We start from the raw sequence: 21,210 nt of genomic DNA on the forward strand, positions 1-21,210 counted from the left end.
TGTCTCTAACAAAATGAACATCAATTTCTGTATGTTTTGTTCTTGATGTATATTGGGTTGGCTGCAAGAGCACTAGCACTTAGATTATCACACCAAGTGATTGGTGGTGCAAGTAAAGGGAAAGTTAACTCACCTAAGAGTGATTCCAGTCAAGCTATTTCACATGATAGATGAGCTAAAGCTCTATATTCTGACTCTGTGTTTGACCTAGACACAACATTCTGTTTCTTAGAACTCCATAACATAAGAGTATCCCCAAAATACACAATAGCCTGCTATAGACTTTCTGTCATTTAGATTGTAGGCTCAGTCAACATCAGAGTATCCTGTCAAAGATAACCTATCACAGTGCTTAATGTGCAGGCCCATATCTTTAGTTCCCTTCAAATACTGCAGAACTCTTTTGACAGCATGCCAATGATGCACTTTAGGGCTTCATAGAAATTGACTAAGCCTATTTATAATAAAAGCCAGATCTAGTCTTGTCTGAGTTACATACTATAGTGACCCTATAATGCTCCTATAAAGAGTCACATTCTGTATAGGTTCACCATCAAGGGCTGTCAAATGTTTACCAACAGCAGCTGGTGTTGAACAAGGTTTAGCATTCATCATGTCTGTCTTCTTTAGCAACTCTTCAATGTACTTAGTTTGTGTAAGATACATGCCAGTTTCATCTCGGGCTACTTCAATTTGCAAAAATAGATGCAAAGGTCCTAGATCTTTAAAAGAAAATAACTTGTTCAACTTATCAATGAAGCTTTGCAGAGATCTTGAGTTATTACCTATCACAATCATGTCATCAACATAAATCAAAACAAAGATGACTTGATTTGAACTTTTTGCAAAGAAGAGTGATGAGTCACACTTGGAGTTTTTGAAACCCCATCTAAGCAGAGTAACCTTTAGTTTTTCATACCAAGCTCTAGGAGCTTGTTTCAAGCCATACAAGGCTTTGTAGAGTTTGTAGACATAACTTGATTTTTCTATATATCTTCAAACCCTTCAGGTTGGTACATATACACTACTTCTTAAAGATTTCCATTCAAGAATGCATTATTTATGTCCAATTGCCTCACAGACCATCCTTTTGAGATAACTATAGTCAAAATAACTCTCACTATTGCATCTTTTTTCATTGGACTAAATGTTTCACTAAAATCAACCCCAAGAGTTTGATGAAACCCTTTAGCCACCAATATTGCTTTGCACCTTTGAAAACTACCATCAATGTTGTATTTGACTTTAAAAACCCACTTGTTGCCTACTACATTTATTGTTTCTCAATATGGAACCAGAGACCAGGTATTGTTTCTCTTGAGGGCACTTAATTCCTCTTCCATTGCTGATTTCCAGTGTTTCAAATTAATAGCTTCACAGACAGTAGCAAGTTCATTTGGGATATTAGGATTGGATGCCAAGTAAAGCTTATACTCGGCAAGGTATTTCTTTGGTTTGTGAATACCTACCTTGCCCCTTGTAATCATTTGGTGTTTTGGATATGAGGCTTCAACCTATTGCTGCTGTTGTTGTTGTTGTTCAAGAGTCTTTTGATTTTCTGAAGCATGAGCAGAAGAGTTGGCATTTTGCTGTGTGTCGATGTCTAGTTCAATCCCAAGGTCAAACCCAGACTCTCCAAAATCATGCTCAACATTTGTACCTTGCTCAAAATCCAAACTCTCTTGAGTATTAGCAGAATTATGAGACTCATTAGGAGGTGATGAAGGCAAATTAGTAGTTGGTGAAACTCCAGGAGTAGATTGAGAGTGATCCAAAAGGATAGCATGAGAAATCACAGATGTGGAAGATGGGATGTTTAGCCAATTTGGAGGGACAATAATAGTTTGAGTCTCAGAAGCTTTGGTGTTAAGAAAACCTATTTGAAAAGGAAATTCTTGTTCATTAAAAACTACATGTCTTGAGATACATATCCTGCCAATGGAGCTTAGACACTTATACCCTTTATGTGTATCACTGTAGCCAAGAAACACACATTTTGTAGAGTGAAACTGAAACTTGTGAGTCTGATATGGCCTTAGACAAGGAAAACATGCACAACCAAAGCTTTTTAGAGACAAAAAAATTTAGTGTTTTATGGAAGAGAGTTTGAAGTGGTGTTGAGTCTTGAAGGATTGGAGTTGGTAGACAATTAATGAGGAAGACTGTAGTATGAAAAGCTTCAGTCCAGAATTTTAGAGGCATGTTGACTTGTGCTAGAAGTGTAAGACCAGTCTCCACGATGTGCCTATGCTTTCTTTCAGCTCGACCATTCTAAGCTGAAGTAAGAGGACATAAGTACTTAACTTGGATGCCACTTTCTTGAACAACTTTAAGAAAGCTCTTGTATTCTCCCCCCATGTTAGATTGGATTGACTTATTTTTTCTATCCGATTTGTTTTCAATAAGTTCTTTGAATTCAAGGAAGATAGGAAGAGCATCAGATTTTTATTTTAGGGGATAAAACCAAGTGTATCTACTATAATCATCAATGAAATGGATGTAGTATTTGAAGCCTTGAGTAGAACAAACAGGGGAAGGACCCCAAAGATCACTATGAATTAGTTCTAAGAGTTGAGTAGCATGTGAATTTGAAAGAGGAAAAGGTAAGAGATGAGATTTACCATACTGACAAGCATCACAAAAATTTGTATTTTCATTGATTTGAATCTTTTGATTACAAGATGTGAGAACTTTAGACAAGACTCTATCTGATGGATGGCCTAAACGCCTATGCCATACATCTTTCTTAGAATTCAACAACTTAGATCTAATAGACTCTTTGGACTCACCTACCCTAGAGTTAAAGACTTGATAATTAGATTGTATGTTGGTAAGGAAAGACTGGAATTGAGTTGATTTAAATTGAGATTTTAGTGGTGTTTTGAACTGGTACAGACCCTTCTCAAGCTTCCCTTGGGGTAGTACCTGATCTGTCATTTTGTCCTTCACAACACAACCACGAGAGTCAAATATAACATTTATATCACTGCAAGCAGTCAATTGAGATATGCTAATTAAATTCTTCTCAATGCTAGGAACATGTAGAATATCTTTGAGCAGTAAATTTTTGTTACCAAACACAGACAAAGAGCTATTACCAATATGAGCTATTTCTAGTTTTTGACCATTACCAACAATTAGTTTTGGACGAGAGTTATTGTATCTGCCACCTCTGCCTCTAAAGGATCTTCCACCTCTGCTATTGTTGCTTGTGAAGCGACCACCAACCCAATTGTTGCCTATTTGATGCTGAGATTGAGATTGATTATGATAACTCTGACCTTTGTTGTAGTTATTATTTCCTCTAGTATTAGCAAAATTAGCTATTGGCTGACCAAGATTGATGGAGGCAATTGTATTCAGGTGAATCAAGTCCAGTAAGAGTTTGTGAGATAAGATCATACTTAGGATTGTTTTGAAGTCACTCTTTATGGCTCCTTCAATAGTTACCTCAATGAACTCAGGTGGACATTGTTTGGCCCCTGTTATGAAACTTCCATTTTATTGCCTCTAAACACAGGCAAAACCATATTCTTCCAAAGCAAGAAATTATCATGGTTGAACTTCATAGAACAGAAAGAGCCAAGGGGACTACCTGCAAGAGTTAAAGACATGCTAGTATTACTAGTGTTGCCAGTGTTTTCTCCTTGAACATTGCCAGAGACGTTGCTATTAACGGCGCTAGCCATATCTTCCTTTGATACCAAGAGAGGAATAGGAGAATATTATGCTGGACAAGTCTTAGCTAGCTAAATCGCTGTTGAGACAATACCTATTGTATTTATATGCAGATTACAAAGGTGCCCTAATGTGAATCTGGATGCTACACGTGTAGATTAATTACAAGAAGCAGAGATAAACTCAATATAGGAAAAGGGTTTATGTACAAAGATGTTATTTTGCCTTGACCCTATAATTCTCTTCATTTGTTGTCTTAACAAGCCTTCCCCCCTCCCTAGAGAGCTCTTTTTCATTCTATCGATTGTAGTGTCCTTTTGGCATATCTTGCTACATCACGATAATGTATAGAAATATCTCGACAAAGGATGTTTGTGAGGAATTTACTAAATGACGATAGTGTAAGAGTTGAATTATTTAAAGAGGTGCTTACACAAATTTGACATGATTACAATGCTAATAATAAAAGGATAGAGATATGCTATATAAGAAATGTAAGTTAACTAGGAAAGAAGAAGCCTGCTTTACAAAGAATATAATAAGACATAATTAAACATATATAATTGCTGTAGATGCACTTTAGCACCTAGAGAATCTATGATGGAATAATTATGTAGGTGCATCTTCCTTATTAGCATCTAGATGTTGTGAGCATCTTCCTCTTATCATATTCTTCATCAATGGGATTGTCATCCTTAATATTTGCTGACAAACTTGGCTCAAGGATGAGACCAAGTTTAGTATGTAAAATGAAGTAGAGGAGCCTTAGACAAAGGCTTAGTAAAGATATTAGTAAGCTAGGTAGAAGATGGAATATATTATGTTTGAAGTAGACCTAGAGTCACCCTCTCGTGAACATAGTGGTAGTCGATCTGAATTTGCTTGCTACTACTGTGAAACACTAAGTTGACTATCATGAAAAGAGCACTAAGGTTATCACAAAAGAGAATTCTAGAGCTGAATAGAAAAACACCCAAATCATAGAGAAGATAAGAGAGCCATGTTAGCTCAGCAATTGCATGAGCCATTGAGCAATATTAGGCTTCCAAATTGCAATAAGCAATAGTATTTGCTTTTTGGTATTCCAGGAGATCATGTTGCTCTAAGAAAGTATATAATCTAGGGGTGCAATGATGAGTTAGTGGATAGCCCGTCCAATCTACATTTGAGAAAGCATAAAAGCTGAGACTAGATTTTGAAGAATGATCATACTGAGGTGGATAGTGCCATGCACATAAAGAAGCACACATCTAACCATCTTGAAATGAGCAATGCTAGGATCCTACATAAATTAAAAAAATATAATTAATAAAAAAAGATAGATCAGATTTAGTCAAGGTTAGGTATTGTAAAGCTTTAACGATTTTTGCGATATTGCATAGGATCATGACAAGGCTCATTGCCCTTAAGACCCTTTATTTTTGCTTCTGTAGGCATGGTCATAGATTTTACATCAAGCATCTGAGCATGTGCTAGAATACTAGTGGCATATTGTGTTCTCATATCTTTCATGAAGAACTCAATTTGTAGAAGATTGAGAAAGTCATTAATTAAGATGGAATCTAAACCTGTGACAAGCATATCATATACATATAATAGCAATTTGAGTTTTCCATGAGAAGAACCAAAAATAAATAATAATGAAAAAATCAGTAGTAGCACATTTGAAACCATAGGATAAAATGAAGGAACTAAACCTACCGAACTAAGCCTGAGGGGCTTGTTTAAGCCCATAGAGTCATGTAGCTTGCATATATATATATATATATATATATAGAATGAGTATGAGACTAAAAACTTGCTAGTTGTTCCATATATACATACTCATATAGGGTACTCTATAGGAATTCATTTTTAATATCTAACAGAGCTAACTCCCAATTATGAATGATAGCAAGAGATAGAACAAGAGGTATTGTAACTGGGCAAATGACAGGTGAAAAAGTTTATTTGTAATCGATCCCATCTACTTATTGAAACCCCATTTGTAACACCCCAAATTAATAAAAAAAAATAAAAAAAAAAAAATTCCCTGACCGACGCACGTGCCGAGCACGTGCGTCGGCCTGCCACCCTCCCTCTTTTCTTTTCTTCTTCTCTTCCCTTCCTTGCCGTGCACGCCACCCTCCCCCCCATCTCCCTTATCTCTTCCTTCCCTCAGCCTCCCTTCTTCTCTCTCTCCCTCGTGGTTGCCGACAGCCGGCGAAGCCGCCGACTCGCCGACCCCTCCCCCCTCCAGTAAACCTCCTTCCTTTCTCCCCTTTCTCCTTCCCCTCGGCCTCGCGCCGTGCCGCCGCCGTCCCCGCGCTGCGCCGCCGGCGTCCCCGCGCTGCGCCGCCGGCCTCGTGTCGCGCCGCCGCAGCCCCGTAGCCCATCAGCCTCTCCACCTCCCCTTCGTCTCCTCCCTCGGTTGGGGAATACCGAGGGAGGGTAGGTGGGTGGGAGGGGGGTTTGTTTAACCCCCCGTGCCCTTCCCCTTCCCTTTGTGGGCTGCGGTCATACCGCAGCCCACTGATCCCTGGGTGGGCTGCGGTCAGACGCAGCCCACCGAGCCCTTGGGTGGGCTGCGGTCAGACGCAGCCCACCGAGCCCTTAGTGGGCTGCGGTCAGACGCAGCCCACCGAGCCCCTTGGTGGGCTGCGGTCCAGACCCCAGCCCACTAGGCTTGGGTTGGGTGGGCTGCAGACCGCAGCCCACCAACCAAGCCTTTGGTGGGCTGTGGTTGGACCCAGCCCACTTCGGCCAGACCTAACTCCCAATTATGAATGATAGCAAGAGATAGAACAAGAGGTATTGTAACTGGGCAAATGATAGGTGAAAAAGTTTATTTGTAATCGATCCCATCTACTTATTGAAACCCCATTGCAACTAGTCGGGCTTTAAGGTGATCAAGAGAGCCATCTGAATGTAATTTTGTCTTATAGACCCAGTTGTAGCTGTATTGAGGGTAATCGAGGAATAGGTGACCATGAGGAATTATAATGCAATGCATTTCTTTCTTCTTTCATTACTTGAGCCAACCTGGGTGAGCAAGAGCAATTTTAACAAACAATATGAGTGAGAGCATATTTGAGGTTTGGTTTACGAACTCCATCTTTTGCTTTTGTAATCATCGGATGTTGGATAACTGGACATGAGTGGGAGACTAATAGTGGTCAAGCAAGCTCATAACTAAGATTTTCATTAATAAGTTATCCATCTGCTTGACTAGAAAGAGAATTGTGTGTAGAAATAGGTGGTTCAAGAGGTATACTCCTAGGAGAAGAAGGATCAAGAGTAGGTGGCATGGATTCAGCAAGTATATAGGAGGGATTTGGTTTGCTGCAATGGACTTGACAAGCCAACAATAATCGAGGCATGTGGAATGGGAAAGTTTGCCATCTCATGGTGAACCTGCACATAAGTAGGAGTGTTAGTAGCATTAGTTAAAGAAATATCAACACTTGGAGAAGAAAACCATTGTTCAAAAGTAGTTATATCAATTCCTTCTAGTAAAGGAGCACGAAGATCTCTAGGTTGTTGGTAAGGAAAAATTATCTCATTAAATGCAACATGACACGAAATATAAAACTTGCATTTAGGAGGGTAGAAGCATTTATACCATTTATGCTTGTCACCATGACCTAGAAAAACACAAGAGGCTTAATGAACTATATCCTTTTGCTGAAGATAAGAGGTGAATTTAGTGCAAGATTATTTGCCACCACCATCGGTTTGTAAGACTTTCATCTTCTCATCAAAATAACGATTTACAAATTTCTCGAAGTAAAGAAAAGCATGATAAAATTTTGATTTCGTGTCATAATGGTATTAGTCATGTATAATATGTATAATCATCAATAAGTGAAGCATAGATCACTCCCAACAATGAATAGTAGTATGACCTTTTTGAAACAAATTTGACACTCCACAACCTTTTCATTGTGATGTTTTGAAGTAGTGGGTCGCGATGGGCGAGTGAAGGATGATAGCTTAACTTGAGTAAGTCAGGGAGAATGGTTAGCAAGATTGAAGCCACGTTCATTAGAGCTGAAGGAGCCCTTGATATAGTGAGCCTTATTATTTTTAAGACCTAGAGATTAAAAGCATAATGTGTGCCAAGAATAAACTTATTGAAGCTAACTTTGTAGCAAGGGAATGATCTCAACGTAAGAGGGAAGGGGTGGACATGACATACAAATAGTAAATGACTCATATTTAGGCCCAAATCTATTAAGTAATGAGAAAGCCTTAGTCTTATCATTAACAAGATAGCCAATAGCAGCAGGATTGTCAAATATGAATTTAAACTTGTAAAGATAATCAATAATAATAGTTTGAGGATCCTAACAGATGTAATTAAGTTTCTAAAGAAGTTAGAACTTTAGTCTTTATGAAACTTGAGCAGAATATTCTTTGAGAGCCAGTACAAACATCAAAATAAGTTTCAAAGCCTACAACAAAGCCAAAGTTTCTTTAGAAAGAGTGCCAATAATATATTCATGCAAAAGGTGATCTCATTGCTTCCATTTGAGATATTCAAGATTGGCCTCTGTTATGATGAAGACTAAGGTTCTCTCGGTAATAGGTAGATTAACAGATGACACCTTCCTCTCACTTGTGAGAAACTTAACGAGGTCTTGGCTCTTAATCAAGACCAAAACTTTTTTACGCCATAAAGTGTAGTTGTCAACCTTGAACTTTGGTATAACGAAATTACCAACATTAATAGAGAAAAAAAAAATAATAGGGTGTATGTGAAAGATGGATTCTCTGCTCTCACAAGTGGCTATGATACTATATAGAAATATTTATATAAAGAAAGTTTGTGAGGAATTCACTCAATGAAAAGAGTGTTGGAGTTTTGAATTATTTATAGAGGTGCTTACACACATATGGCATGATTACAATGGTAAAAATAAAAGAATAGAGATCTGCTATATAAGGAATGTAAGTTAACGAGGGAAAAAGATATTTGCGATATAATTGTATAGATGCACTTTCCTTATTAGCACCCGAAGTATCTGTGATGAGCATCTTTTTTATTAGCACATGGATGATCCATAATGGGGGTAATTATGTATATGCATATTCTTTATTAGCACCTAGATGATTTGTGATGGGGTAATTATGTAGATGCATCTTCTGTTATGTTAGGTTTTTAATTATTGGCAATTTTGTACAAAATATTCTAAGTGTATTTTTTACATGTATATGAGTTTTACACAAGTCTAGAAAATCTCTGGTTTGAAGAATTACAAAATTATTGGAGCAAAGTTGATGAGATCAAGTCATGCCATTCGAACGCACCAACGAAGTTTGAAAATATTGGATTTTCATGAGTATGGATAAGACTCGGATTTTGCTCTATCTTGAAGATCATATATAAGGATTATGAAACCCTATCTCTAGTGTGGTTGAAAAAGCATTATTGAAGAAGACTTTTTGAGGCTACATCGGTTCTTCAACAAACAAGGTTCTACTCATCTACAAGAATTTAATCTTTCGTCTTAAGGGCTATCTAGATGAAAGATCAATCTCGAGAGCTACTGAGATTAGACTTCAATCACAAGAAGCAGTGAATCATGGGTTCTAGCGATCAAGACTGAGAGGAACAAAGTCGTTTGGATCGACGGGTTGTTTTGTGAGTCAGTATTGTAACTGCTACTATCATAGTGATTGGTTTTGATCCGAGTTTGGATCTGTGGTTTTTTTCCCATTTTGAGTTTTTCCACATTAAAATCTTGGTATTCATCTCTAGTTTCGTTTTTAATATTTCTTCCGACTTTTACTTAAGCGAACCAACGATATCATTGCCTAAAGGTTAGATACATACGTGTGTCTAGGGGTTTTTTTACTTGGTATCAAAGCAAGTTCTCTCACCCTTTGAGAGAGATCATATAGGCATTGATTTTTATAGAGATGGATCATCATCTATTAGACCTCCTATTCTAGATGGATCAAATTATGGATATTGGAAAGCTAGGATGAGAGCTTATTTAAAGTCTATAGATGAGAGAGTATGGATGGCCATTGTGAACGGTTGGAGTCCACCAATGTACATGGTGAATGATAAGTTTATTGAGAAACCGATTGAGTCATGGGATAAGACAGATTATGAAAAAGTTGGCTGGAATAGCAAAGCAATAAATGCAATTTTTAGTTGTGTTTCCTCGAAAGAATTTAGAAAAATTTCTACTTGTAAGATAGCAAAAGAAGCCTGGACGATCTTAGAAACAACTCATGAAGGAACTATGGTTGTAAAACTTTTGAAACTTTAGAGGTTGACTACTAGTTTTGAAACTCTACGTATGGAGGAGAATGAGACATTTGATGAGTTCTATGCAAAGCTAAGTGATATAGTCAACTCCAGTTTCAACCTAGGAGAGAAAATTCCTGAAAACAGAATTATCCGTAAGATCCTTAAATCTCTTCCAGAAAGATTTCAGGCGAAATTTAGAGCTATTGAGGAAAGTAAGGATATCGATTCTATGAAAGTTGAACAATTGGTAGAAAATCTACAAACATTTGAGTCCAGTCTTTCAAAACCAAGGAAGTTCAAAGGGATGGCCTTATCCACAGTTGAACAAAATTTAGAGGAGTATGATGATGAAGGTGATTTAGATGTTGAGATGTTGACTATGTTTGTCAAAAAATTCAATAAATTCTTTCGAAAGCCAAACAAGTTGAATGCTGAAAAACTTGAGAAAAGCAAAGCCTTTATGAAAAAGAAAAATTCTGTGAGTTCGAATACAGGTGTGAGCAACAACAATGTCAAACAGAAAAATAAGAATTCTAAGAATAAAATTCGATGTTTTGAATGTTCTGGTTTTGGACACATCGCACAAGAATGCCCTAATCGTCTAAAGAGGAAGGGTAAAGCTATGAAAGTTACTTGGGATGACTCAGATGAATCTGATGATGATTATGAAAAAGATGAAAAAAACTTTGTAGCCTTTGCCTCTTCTCTACTTAATACTGACTCTGCTGTTGATACTGATAGTACAGATGATCTTGATATGTTACCAGCTGAGGAAGATGAATCTGAAATTCAAAAGGCATATAATGACTTGTACCTGGAGTCGTTTAAACTCAAGAAAAGCAATCTTAGACTACTTCAACGACTCAAAGTAATCGAACCAGAAAGAAATCAATTTGAGAAGTACAAATTGGAACTTGAACGTGTCAAAGACCTTTCTGAACAACTTGACAATGCAAAAAAATAAGATGAAGGCTGATGAAATTGAGCTAAAGCGATTGTAGAAGAAAGTGACATTTCTAAAAGGGAAGAACAAACTTGACGAGATTCTAAAAGCTCAGATCTCTGGAAAAGACATGTATGGTATTGGATACACTGGTAATTCAAATAATAATAAAACTGTCTTTGTTTCTGCAGGTATACAAAAGGAAGAAAACCTAAGGTCATCAACCGCTTTTTCAAAACAATCCTTAATAAATGTCTCTAAATTGAAGTTCAATCAACAAACTGGTAACTCTTCAACGGCACCAAAGGTAAACTTTAGTCATACTCCTCAACAAAAGGTGAGTAGAAAAGGGTTTGTTCCAACATGCTTTCATTACGGCATTCTAGGGCATATTCGACCCCATTGCAAATTTTTGCAAAAACCTAGAAGTGCTTTCATTTATGGGATGAAAACAAAGACCAGATGGGTCAAGAAAAGTGACTTGAAATGTTATATTGTACATACTGCCTTGAAAACTTTAAATTCTGACCTGTGGTATTTAGACAGTGGTTGTTCAAGACATATGTCAGGCGACAAATCCTTATTTTCTAATCTCGAAGAACATGAAGGGGGAGTTGTGATATTTGGAGATGGTAACTCATCCAAGGTAATAGGTAAAGGAAAGGTAAGTACTCTAGGTATTTCTATTCTTGAAAATGTTCTTTATGTTAAGGGCTTGAAAGCAAATCTACTAAGCATCAGTCAATTTTGTGATGAAGGTTATGAGGTAAAATTCTCCAAAATTGATTGTACTATTCTAGATCATGATGGTAATGTTATATGTGTTGGATCTAGAACATTTGATAATTGCTATGTTAAAACTTCACATAATCTGAAATGTAACAATGCAAAACATGCTAGAACTTCTATGAGTACAACTACCAAACTAGGAAAAGGCACTTCAGGGAAAAGTGTTGATCAGAACTATATAGGAGCATGATTGATTGTCTTTTATACTTAACTACTAGTAGACCTGACATTGCATTTAGTGTCGGTGTGTGTGCTAAGTTTCAGTCTGAACCTAAGGAGACACATTTGTTTGCTATGAAACGTATCATAAAACATATCAGTGGCACAGTTGATTTAGGTATCTGGTTTACTTATGACTCGGGTGCTATCATATCGGGATACACGGATTCTGATTGGGCAGGTTCATGTGATGATAGAAAAAGTACTATAGGTGGATGTTTTTATGTTGGAAACTATTTGGTTGTTTGGCACAGTAAGAAACAAAACTCGATATCTTTATCTACTACAGAGGCCGAGTACATTGCAGTAGAGAGTTGTTGTTCTCAATTACTATGGATGAAACAGATGGTCAAAGATTACGGCATTGAACAAGATACTATGGTGCTTTATTGTGACAACATGAGTGCTATTAATATATCAAAAAATCATATTCAACACTCGCGTACAAAACATATTGATATCCGACATCATTTTATACGCGAGTTAGTTAAAGACAAAATAATAGCACCGGAACATGTTGAGATAGAGAAACTGTTGGGAGATTTGTTCACAAAACCTTTAGATATACAGAGATTTGAGTATCTTCGTACTTCTTTAGGGATTTGTGTTTTGGACTGATTTTATTGGGATTTGTGTTCTTTTTAGTTTGCGAGTTTCTTTTTATTTCGTTTCATTTTTTTTAGGTTTTCTTTTACTCTGAAATTTTTTTTTAGGTTTCAGATTTGCCGAGAGTTTTATTTTGTTTATAAAAAAAATTTGATGCACTTCTAGATTCAAAAATATATTCTTGACATATAAATATGATTTTTTACTTGATTATGAGTTATTATAGTCAATTTTGTCATCTTGTAGTATATTGTATCAATTTTGATTTTGTCACTCCCTCAACTTCTGTAATAATGAAACCAAATTTAATGCACTCATAACGTATATGTATTCTTGAGTGAGCATGATATCATGAATTATTTTTTTAAATAGTTCACTATTAACTTTGATTTACACAGTTTGACCTCATGCTTAGTCATCAAAAATTTGTTCATAAAAGATCAATGAAAAGGGCTACAATGAGTTAGTGTGAAAGTCGTCTTGTTTAGAGTCCAGTTTGACTCAGTACATTATTTATAAATTCAAAAAAAAATGATATATGTGAATTTCTTCTTACACATTGTTTGATTTGTACTACAAGAAAAGGGCTACCTACTCATGTGTGAAAGCCATCATTGCACCTGTATGTTTCAGTAAAAAAAAATACAGGAAAAATTCCTGTCATGTTATGGAGAATAAATCAAAAAGTGCAAAATTTTCTATACTAAGTCAGTTTGACTACTTGTTGCATCATTGTTAAATAGGAAAGTTTGTTTAAGATGATAGTTTCATATTATCTATGCTCAACTTGCATATACTTATTGTTATGAGCAATCAAGATTAATTTAATTTTGAGTAATGCATTAGAATTGATCATAATATGTTTTTGATGATTTGATTGATCTGTGTATGACTTATTTCATTTGATTGTCATATTTTATGTCTTGAATCTATTTTGAATTTCTAGAAGTGCATCTCCAAAGTCTCTTGATCTTGATTAATTTCGTGCGGTTTCGAGTTTTGATCACGTTAAAGTTGTGCGATTGAACGTGATAACTTAGCATTTTCAAGTGGAAGATTGATTTCACTTAGGGTCTTCATGGTTTCTAGAATTTTTGGATTTCTTGTTTTTTTTTTGTATGCTTTGGGCATATATTGAATCTTGCAATTTTTTTTCTAGAATGCCTAAAAAAGCTACAGTTACCAAGAAACCAAGGCCGTCTTCGTCACCTACCTCGATTTCGTGTTGACGATTCTTCATCGTCAGTTCCCTCTGAGTTCCTAGTCTTTGACATTTGTGTCAAAAAGGGGGAGAGTGTGTAGTGTGTGATGTGTGGTGAGTTTAGGAGTTTACTGGTGTAGGGGGAGTGTTAGCATAGGGGGAGTTTATTACAGTTTACTTGTTTATGTTTACTACATAATAACTTTGCTTAAGTACTTTTAAACTTATGCTTGCTTGATAACTTGTGTTTGAATTATTATTAATTTCAAGTTATTTTCACTTGATCTTGGATTGGTATATTTATTATTTGTAGTGATTGAAGTGCAAAATTTTCTAGACTTGTTGAATGCTCATTTTGAATTCTTTGTAATATCTTGTAATCTAGTTGTTTTGTCATAAATTGCCAAAGGGGGAGATTGTTAGGTTTTTAATTGTTGGCAATTGTGTACAAAATATTCTAAGTGTATTTTTTATATGTATATGAGCTTTACACAAGTCTAAAAAATCTCTGGTTTGAAGAATTACAAAATTATTGGAGCAAAGTTGATGAGATCAAGTCATGTCATTCGAACGCACCAACGAAGTTTGAAAATATTGGACTTTCATGAGTATGGATAAGACTCGGATTTTGCTCTATCTTGAAGATCATATATAAGGATTATGAAACCCTATCTCTAGTGTGGTTGAAAAAGCATTATTGAAGAAGACTTCTTGAGGCTACATCGGTTCTTCAACGAACAAGGTTCTACTCATCTACAAGAATTTAATCTTTCATCTTAAGGGCTATCTAGACGAAAGATCAATCTTGAGGGCTACTGAGATTAGACTTCAATCACAAGAAGTAGTGAATCGTGGGTTCTAGCGATCAAGAATGAGAGGAACAAAATCATTTGGATCGACGGGTTGTTGTATGAGTTAGTCTTATAACTGCTACTATCATAGTGATTGGTTTTGATCCGAATTTGGATCCGTGGTTTTTTCCCGTTTTGAGTTTTTCCATGTTAAAATCTTGGCGTTCATCTCTACTTTCGTTTTTAATATTTCTTCCGACTTTTACTTAAGCGAACCAACGATATCATTGCCTAAAGGTTAGATACATAAGTGTGTCTAGGGGTTTTTTCATGTTAAAAATTGGCTCAAATTCAGTTTTCAACAAATTTCAGCATGTATCAGTATTTTTGTGCCAACACATTCGAACGGGCCTTGGGGGCGTTCGAACACAGGTTCCAGACAAAGAGTAGTGATGCAGGCGTTTGAACGGCACAGTCGCGTTCGAACGCAAATCCTAACCCAAGAGCAGCCTTTGATGCAGGCGTTCAAACATAAATCCAAACCCAAGAGCTGTCTTTGATGTAGGCATTCGAATGGTCCCTCCTACGTTCGAACGCCCATTTGATTCTGTTGTATTTTATTGGGCGCGTTCGAACACGACGCGAAAAAATCCCAAATCTGAACCTGCCTATAAATACTAAAGTGTGTTTTTAGAGCTTGGTAGTTTGAAGAACATTTATGAAGGTTGAGTCACCATTGTATTGAGAGTGATTAGAGTTGTTAAACTATTTGTAAATGAGGGATTTACAAAGTAAAGAAGATTGCTTCACCTGTGGATGTAGGCACATCGCCGAACTATGTAAATATTGTATCTCTCTCTCTCTATTGTTTCCATTGCTTCCATTCTAGAGATTGCTTGCATTATGGTGTTTAATCTGTGATTAGAACTTCTTTAGTGCTTTTCTATCACCATTAGCACCTCATTGGAGTTTTTCTCAAACATTGCATTGGTTTCCCATCACTATTCCTACTTGTGATATTTGGGGGTGAAGGTTTTGCTTCCGCTTCCTTCACCCATTTGGTTATTTGCACAACATCTTCCTTATTAGCACCTATCAATTTCATCATATCATATTATTTATCAATGGGATTATGATCCTTAATAAAAGTAGCCTTCAGCAACTCTCGGAACTCCGTCTACTCGACATGGAAGCATATTATGGCTCTCACTTATGGGTACTTTATGGCTCTCACTTATGGGTACTTTGAGCATCGATACTCAAAGTATGTCACTTTGTTGCTTGGTGGTCTTCTCACCTGCTGGGAACCTCTCTCGCTAAGATTCCTTAAGCTCAATACTAACTATTTATTTTTGAGTCCCAATGAGCCAGGTGAGATGGGCTTCATCTTACGCACTCTATTTGGTTCCCTAATCATGGTTACTAGTCGCTCTAGCCAGTTTGCTTCCAGTCTAGTGGCCAAAGGATTCGCACTCCATAAAGCGCTCCTATGCATAATAAATCGCAGCATCACTACCTTAGCCATTTAGATGGATTCCATGCTTCTCATCAATATGGTGAAGGGTTCACCCAATGTGCTCTAGTCCATTGCTCCCTTGTAGAGGATTATATTTTTCTTCTTTTATCTATCCCTTCTGTCTTGTTATGTTGTCGCTGATATTAACAACCCCTTATTTTTCTTCTTTTATCTATCCCTTCTATCTTGTTATGTTGTCGCTGATATTAACAACTCCTTTTGTATTCATAGTATTTAAGTAATGTGTTTCTTTTTTTTAATTTATCATTGCATATATATATGTCCCCACATAATTTTAATAGTGTGCATCTACATTGAACTCCCCATATGAAATCTCCAAATATGTTTCTAAATGCCTTTATGAATGTTTTTAGCTTGAGTGTATTTTTGATTGGATATTGTTTTAGTGATGTTGTCTTTTTATGAAAAAAAGAAGAAACTACTTATATTATTTAGGCCACAATGACGCCAAATTAATTAAACAGAGCAAAATCTTCTAAATGTTGGAGAATATTTCTAAACCCCCAATTATAAACTTTACTATCAACCCTTGATCCCAAAGTTTGTACTAGACAAATGACCTTGCATCGCTAGAGATTCTAGCCTAATCAATCAATAACATGAACAACTTATTTTTGCATCACTAGAGATTCTAAGTCGAAGCAAAAACAATGCATAGGAGACCCCAACAAGGAGGGGGTGAGCTCAGGGTAAGCAAACTAGACCCTAACCTAGTCCAAGTCAAGCCAAGTAGACACCGACCGAACATGAGCAACCAGATCCCACCAAACAAGACCAACACCTAGAATCCACCCAAGGACTACCTCCTAGCCTAAACTCAAGCCAAGGCTAGTCCTTGGTAGAGCTCTAGCCATGGAAAAGCCCCAGCCAGGATCCCATGGGTGAGGCTAAGGGAGAGCTCATCAACCACTAGCAGGGGAGTCGGTAGAGACTAGCAAAACTCCCACACCTTTGGAGAGCAGATCTGTTAGTCGGAATGGAGCCAACTAGGCTAAAGAAGATGAATCCCAACGATAGTGGAGAAAAAGGTCCAACAACCAGAGTCAAGTCAATGGGAGTGGAAGGAGAGGGATGTGTGGGACAGTCGGAAACAGAAAAGTGAAAAGGGAAAGAAAAGAGGGGGGGGAGATGAGAGATCAAGGCTGAAAAATCCTAATAAGTGAAGGAGAGCAAAAATTTAGGAAAAGGGAGATGAAATAAAAAGAAAGGAGGATAGGGGAAAATTGTTCCCCTTCCCTAGCCAGCTAGCTAAGGGAGAGGAGGAAAAAAAATCCCTAACATGAGGGAGAAAATCCCTCCAATAAAGGAAGGGAAGAGTCTCTGCAAAACCCTAGCAAAGGTAAGGTTGGTGCAATCTCCGATGCATGCAACAAGTTAGCAATGATTATTTTCATGGAGCGGATCTGGAGGCAAGGAGGTAGAGCCAACCCCATGCATGACTTCATGCACAAGATCAATAAAATCCAAAGGGAGCTTAGAAGATGAGCCAAACATGAAGTCGGTAACCTGGATCAACGTCTCAAGTGTACTGGGGAGAGAATCTTGGAGATGGAGCGTCGTGATGCCGCAAGACCATTAAGTGAGATGGATCTGGCCGTGATGAGAAGCCTATACAACCAGAAGGCTTCCCTTAGCAGACAGCTAAACCTTAAATGGTTGCACAGATCGCAGCTGCGCTGGGTTGAAGAAGGAGATAGAAATACAAAGTACTTCCAACTCTCGGCCACGATTAGGAGACAACGCAACCGGATCCCAGGTGTGTGTGATACTAATGGCAACTGGGTGCAAGAGACGGCGGATGTAGGCAGGCTGTTCGCAGACTTCTATCAGACCTTGTGGGGACCGGACGCCGTCAACTCTCCTTCTGGAGATGCTTGGCCAAAGCTGCTGCAGCTGTCCTGGGAAGATGCCCAGCAGTTGGAGGCTACTGTGTCCCAGGAAGAGATCAAGGCTGCATTGTGGAGCATGCCCCGCGGGAAAGCACCTAGGCCGAATGGCTTACAAGCCGAGGTGTACATCCAGTTCTAGGATATCATGGGTGCAAGCTTGATGAGGGCAGTGAACCACTTCTTCACGCACTCCTTTCTCCCCAACAGATGGGGTAGACCTACATCACCCTTATCCCTAAAAAAGATCATCCCACCCGCGTCCATGAATACAGACCGATATCACCCTTAAGCCGGTGTTACCATCCCTGGTAGAGCCGGAGCAGGCGACGTTCGTGGTAGGGCGAAGCATTGTTGATAACACCCTGGCGGCTCAGGAGGTGGCGCACTCTATGTGCTCTAACAAGCGATCCCCACCGGTGATGATGGCAAAGCTAGATACGGAAAAAGCCTACGACAGGGTGAGCTGGGAGGCGATCATAGGCACCCTTGAGAGGATGGGCTTCCCGGATTCCTGGCGAAAGTGGATAAGGGCCTGTATTTCTTCGCCCATTTACGCCATCATGTTCAACGGGCAGCCGTCGGAATGGATCCGATCCAGCAAAGAGATCCCCTCTCCCCTTACCTATTCATCCTGGTGTCCCAGCTGCTGTCCGATCTGCTCAACAGGAAGGTGAGTAATGGAGAGATGCTAGCATTCAAGGTCGGGGAGGTACAAATATCCCACCTCTTATACGCGGATGACCTCCTGATAACTGCTCAGGCAACGCGAACCAATGCGAACTGCATCATGGAATGCCTCAGCCGCTACAAGGCCCTATCAAACCAGAGAGTGAACTGCCAAAAATCTACGCTCTACCTACCGACCCGGATGCCTAAAGAGCAGCAAGCAGAGCTTAGTGGCAGCCTCGGCCTGCAGATTGCGGCTCTACCTTTCGTCTACCTTGGGGTGATCATCTCCGGCAGACAGGTGAAAGTCAAGGAACACCAAGCTTTGGTAGATCATGTGAGCAGGAAACTAGCGAGCTAGAAGAGATGGGTGCTGTCTACAGCGGGTCGGTGCACTCTCATCAATTCTACCCTCTTAGCAATTCCAGTCTATTGGCTAGGGAGCACCTGGATCCCAGACTCGGTCTTGGAGGCGATCACCAAAATAGCCAGATCATTTCTCTAGGATAAATCAACCGAACGTGGAATGCACCTTGTTAACTGGGAGACTGTGTGCAGACCGAAAGCCGAAGGAGGTCTGGCAATCAGAGATCTCAGGATAGCTCGAACTGCGCACATAGGAAAGTTGGCGTTAAAGGTTCTGAACCAGGAGAGGGTTCATGGGTAAACCTACTTATTGCTAAGTATGGTCTACTGAATCCATGGACCCGCATGGGTGGGCAGAATGTCTCTTGGCTATGGAGGTTGATCTACGGAGTGGCGAGAAGTCTGAAGCTTAGTCTCAGGAAGTTGATAGGCAACGGAAGCACGACCAGCGCAGCGACAGAGCCTTGGCTCTCACCTGTTCCTTGGAGCAGACTACCGAGGATAATGAATGTAAGCTTTCTGGACTAGACCGTTAAGGTTAGGGACCTATTGGATCGTCAGAGGTGGTCTGAACACCAGATAATCACTGAGGTGGGTGAAGAACTGGCATTCGACATACTGACGTTCCAAGCCGGGTGCCCTACAACAGCAGATCAGTGGATTTGGTGGCCGCACCCGCAAGGTACGCCAACAGTGAAATCCATCTACTCCTTCCTCAACCCAGCAGTGGAGGATAATTGGCCGGGTTGGAAGATACTGTGGAAAATCCAGGTTGCGCCTAGAGTGCGCACCTTCGTGTGGAAACTCTCTTGGAGAAGGCTTCCCACCAACGCTTGGCTGGGAAGACTAGGCCTGAGGCACGGGCGCTGTGCGCGCTTTGTGAGCTGCATGAAGAGACTATCAACCATCTGTTCTTCACATGCAGATATGGCCTCGAATGCTGGGCCGAGCTACAAGCCTGCATGGGGAGGCTGGAGACGCAAGTGGAGGAGAACTGGCTGACCACTACCTGGCATGCAATCCCTGAGGAAGACGTGAAAGTGAAGGCCATTATTGCATCGATGCTGTGGTAGATCTGGAAGCAAAGAAATGCTGTTACCTTCGGTGGAGGTAGAGTTAGCCCGAGGATAACCACGGGGAGGGCGATGACTATGGCTAAAGAATATGCCAAGGGTGAGAAGGTAGCTAAGGAGGTCACGAAAACGGCGCAGGCCAAATGGCAAGCTCCGGAGGCGGGCTAGCTAAAGCTTAATACAGATGGGTCCTATGAACCAGGCAGATACCAAGGGGGTGTAGGCATGGTGCTCAGGGACGAGACAGGCAAGGTGCTACAGATAGCATGGGAACCGTGTCCAAATAAGTCTGCCTTATATGCGGAAGCGTGGGCGGCAAGATTTGGTCTCCGGTCGACGGGCAAAGTGAGCCAACTGCACCTTGAATAGATTCCCGGGAGCTCGCTGAAATCCTGCGAAGTGAGAAAAGCCCTCCGTGGTGCATTAAGAACATAATAGAAGAATGCCAAAGCCTGCTTAGGGAGTGTAGGGAATGGAATGTACTAAATGTATTCAGAGAGGCAAATAGAGCGGCCGACTGGGCAGCTAACCGAGGGAAGGTGGCAGAGTCCACCGGTAGGTTGGATCTGGCTAGCCCGATTCCCTCAGATCTTTGTAACATTTTGGGCTATGAAAACCCGGGGTAGCTAGCTAGCTCGGATTCGGCCAGCTGAATGAAGCTCGTTAATTTCAACAAAAAAAAAAAGTCTAATTGACTATTGGGCATGGATAGCAATAGTAGTATAAATAACATCAAAAGAAGCAGCTCCACTTCACATCTTGTTAATATTCTTTTAACAAAAAATATCTTATTATCCCCCTTCAAATTGAGGAGTTTTTGTACCAGCCATCCTTTTCATACTACAAGGTCAAGATAGTCCAATTACTTTGGACAACGCAAGTTAGCCTTATAGGTGCTCAAATTTTAGATACTATAAGAAAGTTAGCATAAATAATAATAATAATAATAATAATAATAATAATAATAATAATAATAATTAATTTTCTTTGGTGACTTTACTAGTCCAAACAAATGATGTTATTCCCACCTTTTAGGATCCCAGCAAATTCTCAAGACATCCTTGTGTCTAAGAGTGAAAATTCAAAGTCCGATATGAATTCTACATCAACTCTTAGTATCTGCATCATTGAGGACCTTAATCAACTACCTTTGCTACAGAATTTCAGCATCATGACGTGAGCGCCCTACTTGTATGGGACCAGTGTATTGT

The 21,210-nt window shown here is 39.2% G+C and overlaps 1 protein-coding gene across 1 annotated transcript; it reads left to right on the forward strand.

Moving 5' to 3' along the window:
• The first annotated feature begins 18,477 nt into the window (after positions 1 to 18,477).
• LOC140764561 (uncharacterized) lies at positions 18,478 to 19,999 on the forward strand. The gene is made up of 4 exons (XM_073103180.1): positions 18,478 to 18,897; positions 19,119 to 19,436; positions 19,488 to 19,783; positions 19,852 to 19,999. The coding sequence occupies exons 1-4, from the start codon at positions 18,478 to 18,480 to the stop codon at positions 19,997 to 19,999; spliced, it is 1,182 nt and encodes a 393-aa protein (XP_072959281.1).
• The last annotated feature ends 1,211 nt before the right edge of the window (positions 20,000 to 21,210 follow it).

The sequence above is a fragment of the Typha angustifolia genome, chromosome 8, assembly GCF_048772165.1.
Source record: "Typha angustifolia cultivar Huaian chromosome 8, ASM4877216v1, whole genome shotgun sequence".
Lineage (NCBI taxonomy): Eukaryota > Viridiplantae > Streptophyta > Magnoliopsida > Poales > Typhaceae > Typha > Typha angustifolia.